This window comes from Choristoneura fumiferana, chromosome Z (assembly GCF_025370935.1).
Source record: "Choristoneura fumiferana chromosome Z, NRCan_CFum_1, whole genome shotgun sequence".
Lineage (NCBI taxonomy): Eukaryota > Metazoa > Arthropoda > Insecta > Lepidoptera > Tortricidae > Choristoneura > Choristoneura fumiferana.
This window is the reverse complement of record NC_133472.1, coordinates 9,208,557-9,212,756: the sequence shown is the minus strand read 5'-3', so window position 1 is coordinate 9,212,756 and position 4,200 is coordinate 9,208,557. Positions and strand designations below refer to the sequence as shown.

General features: G+C 45.4%; 1 protein-coding gene across 1 annotated transcript; it reads right to left on the bottom strand.

Annotated features, from left to right (window-relative positions):
- Positions 1-3,196: 3,196 nt before the first annotated feature.
- LOC141438416 (uncharacterized) lies at positions 3,197-3,919 on the bottom strand. Its single transcript, XM_074102283.1, has one exon. It carries the CDS (start codon positions 3,902-3,904, stop codon positions 3,287-3,289), a length of 618 nt encoding a protein of 205 aa, XP_073958384.1. The 5' UTR covers positions 3,905-3,919; the 3' UTR covers positions 3,197-3,286.
- Positions 3,920-4,200: the final 281 nt, after the last annotated feature.

The window sequence follows — 4,200 nt, the reverse complement described above, 5'->3', positions numbered from 1 at the left end:
AGTAGTTTAGCATCTCTTGCCTTTGAAACCCTCGACTACGCTCAGGATTGAAATGTGAAATGAAAGCCAAGTTCAATATTATGGTAGGTATACCTATGCTTTGGTTGTTGACTTCAACGACAAAAGAAGTGAGATCTAAATGGGTGTCAAGTCAAGTCAAGTTCAATGGTCAGTCCTGAAATTAATTTATAACAACATAAAATATTTCATAACAATTTAAAATATCATTTCGTCTTCTAACTTAGGATAATATTTATATTGAAGCCTAAGGTCTAACTTGGCTAGTTCTCATATCAGGGATTTTCTTTCCTATGTTTAAAATGAGTTAGTTCAAGTTGGTTTTCTTTTTTTTATAATGACGTAGGTATGTTATTTACTGTATAAATAGTGTGTTAGTAAATATTTCATCTCGACACACACAACAATCTTGTACGTAAAATTTAAATTTTAGGGGTATGTGCAGTTTGACGGGTGGTTTTAAGTTAGGTTCAGGGATAAGTAATTCAAGCTAAGTACGGGTAGTTTCCCAAGTAAAAACTTGATGACCGACTTTGACGACCGGATGGCCAAGTGGTTAGAGAACTTGACTACGAAGCTTGAGGTACCGGGTTCGATTCCCGGCCGGGGCAGATATTTGTATGAATAATACGAATGTTTGTTCTCGGGTCTTGAATGTTTAATATGTATTTAAGTTTGTATTTATTTATATAAGTATGTTTATCCGTTGCCGTTGCGTAGTATCCATAATAAAAGCTTTGCTTAGTTTGGGGTTAGGTCAATTATAGGTGTCAGGTGTGAGGTGTCCCATGATATTTATTTATTTATTTAAAAAAAATATTCTCTTTAGTCCGTCTCAGTTATGTAGATTATCTGGTAATATTGGACAAGAATTCTTTTCTTTTGTCAATCAAACATAAAATGACAATGATGAAGCGCATCAGAGTTCGGGAGCGAGGGCCCGTGACGTCACACATTGCTAAAGTGATGCACCGTGACGTCACGCGGAACTTTAATTATCATTGTTTAATTGACAAAGAAAAACGTGTCTAACATTTTATGATAATCTAACTGACGGGACTAATTAGATTTTTAGGGTTCCGTAGCCAAAATGGCAAAAACGGAACCCTTATAGTTTCGCCATGTCTGCCGGTCTGTCTGTCCGTCCGCGGCTTTGCTCAGAGACTAACAATGCTAGAAAGCTGTAATTTTGCACGAATATATATGTAAACTATGCCGACAAAATGGTACAATAAAAATTCATAAACCCCTAAAATCTAAACCGGTGGGTCGAAAATTTTAAAAAAATATACGGGATGGTAGTAAGTATATCAAACTTACAAGGAAAACTATATGGCCTCTTGTACACACACGGTTTATCGCCGTGAAAATCTGGTTAATTCGCCGCGTGTAGGCACGGTCGTCAGTGTTGTATGGATCACTATGAAAGCTTGTAGACGTGCACGGTGGCGCCACGGTACGTAGATTTTCACGGCGATAAACCGTGTGTGTACAAGAGGCCTAAGGTATAAAATTAGGTATATTACTTGGAAGATTCCGTATAAAATACGAAATCCTTAGAAAAATATCACTTAATTTTTTCGTAACGGCTACGGAACCCTATTTTGGGCGTGTCCGACACGCTCTTGGCCGGTTTTTTTTTCTAGAGGTGCAACGGATAGTTGTTTGGCCGGATACCGGATATCAGGCGGGCGCGGGACCGTTGGCCGGATATTCGGTCAAATACAATAAAATTAAGCTAATTTGAGCGCACTCGTGGCACTCCGCGCAGGTTGCAACTTGTTCAAAGACGTGTAAATAAGCTAACAACGAAATAAAGCACTCTTTTTACATCCGTACGGCATAAATAACTAACTTAGAATTAACAAAACTGATGTTAAGTATCTAATTCTAGATAAATGTGCCAAGTAAAATTGTGGCCGGATAGGCCGAATACTGCCCGGATATCCGTTGCATCTATTTTTTTCAACTACATATTTAAGTAAGTTTGGCTCTCTGTGAACTTGCGAGTTGCGAGTTCAACTCGGTCGGGTTCTTTTTACCTACCTTCATAACAAAGTTATATTTACCCACATCGGCCGTCCACATCACATGACATCAGTATTAGCAATATTAGATACTTACTTCTCATAAAAAAAAATGTAGGTAGTTTTGAGGGCATATTATGTACTTAAGTTGGTTGGTAGACACACAAGTACTTCGATTTTCGAATTTCGTAGTAGCCTCCCTAGTTTCACGCTCACGACTACGTCGGCTAATACCTAGGGATAAACACCAACTAAACGACGTCCATTGACGTTGTCGTACTCGTAAATTCGATATTACCCCGCCAAACCGCCACAGTAAGTAACCCGAATATAGCACATTATGTATATTTACTCATTATATTTATGTAGGTAGTTCATGCTTTCCTAGCGAAAGAGATGCTCTACTCTAGAATAATAAGAAGCCGTTTCATGGAACTTTTTTTAGGAGTTAAGTAGGTATACATGTAGATATAGCATCAAACTAAGTATTGAATTCATAGCAGGTAAATAATTCGGTTTTGATTACTTATTGTCTTCCAGATTTCTTTTTTCAGTTTTTCCAGTGGTACCCTGCCAACATGGTTATAAACTGTAACATAAAAGGTTATAGACTGTTACATAAAAAAAAAACTATTCGCTTTGTATGCATAATTTATACGATCGCACAGCTAAAGGAACGAAAAATCGCAACAGCATTGGTAATAAAGAACGTTCGCTTATAATTCTAGTACATCGTTCAAGCTTTATTGAAATGTACGAATACCTACCTCAATTTAATGAGCAGCTAATTTTTTTTTAATTCTTTCGTTCCCTTGTGGTTACACTGGGTAGTTTGAAAACGTTGTAAATGATCATTACAGGGAAATGGGGGATTTAACGGGCAGGTACGCGGGCGCGGGCGCCGGCGCGGATACCTGCCGTGCGCCCGCGCCGCCCACGGCCAAATAAAATGCCTCGTATTAAAACAATTCTCTTTATTTATTTAATAATAATATCAATAATCGTTATTATACCTAATCATTCTTTATAATGTACGCTTCATAAACTCCACAATATAAAAATACGTTCTTATACAATACACAAAAATAAGCGGTCATCTCGAGATGACGGCATAATGCACTATGGCGGTGTGTACATTAAGGCACTATGATGGAGGGCTACGCCCCGGGAGGCGCCAGGCGGGCGTCGGCGACTAGATCACAAGAGGAGCGGGGCCCGAGCCCGGCCCCGACCGCGGGCCCTCATCTCAGCGGCGCCGGGAAGCAGGGCGCGGGCGCGGCCCAGCGGCACGCGGCCAGCGCGCAGCCCGCCACCGGCAGGAACGCGGAGCGCGGCCGCGCCGGCTCGCGCTCCTCCAGCAGGTACGGCCGGAACAGCTTGAACGGCTTGCGCGCCGGCTCCGGCGGCGGCGGCGGCGGCGGTGAGGCACGCCGCACCGACAGGTCCATGGGCTCCGCGCTGGGCGGCGGCGGCAGCGGCGTGGGCAGCGCGACCGGCGGCGGCGGTGTCGCCAGCGGCAGCGCCGGGGTGGGCTGCGCGGCGGGCGGCGGCGACGGCAGCCGGGCGCTCTCCGGGGAGCCGACCGCGTACGGCGGCGGCGACGGTGCCGGCTGCGGAGCCCTCCTCAGAAGCGCTGCTCGCAGAGCGGGTTCCGCTTGTAACCACTTCTGAATCTGACGTCGGTGGATGCCAAACTTTCTGGCGGTCGCACGCTGATTTCCGCGACATTGAGCATCCCGTCGATATGCTTCGAGAACTTGCAGCTTGAATTGTGGTGGGAAGATTCGGCGTGAACCAGCTCGGCCGTCGGGGCGGCGGTCGGAGGGCGCGGGGGCCGGGTGTGCGTGGGCAGCGGCCATGGTGTGTTGTGAGACGTGTGCGCGTGGCGGCTGTCGGCGCCGAACTGACTGTCGGCGGATGTTGGCGGCGCTCGCCGCGCACTGCCCGCGGCCCGCGCCCGCCGCCGCGCGAGGCGACGTGAGCGAACGACGCGAGCCTCGTGTGCCCGTAAGGGCTACTCTACAGTGACTTCACTTGGATGGAACTCACAAAGACTGAGGTGAAACAACTGAATTTTTTATGGTTTAATATACCGTCAGATGAGGCAAACCAGTTAATCTCTCTCCACCTAGGTTTTCATTGAGTCACAATATTG

Bases quoted from the DNA above. Each gene is read 5' to 3' on its own strand.
- LOC141438416 (XM_074102283.1), bottom strand. From the start codon at position 3,904: ATGGCCGCTGCCCACGCACACCCGGCCCCCGCGCCCTCCGACCGCCGC.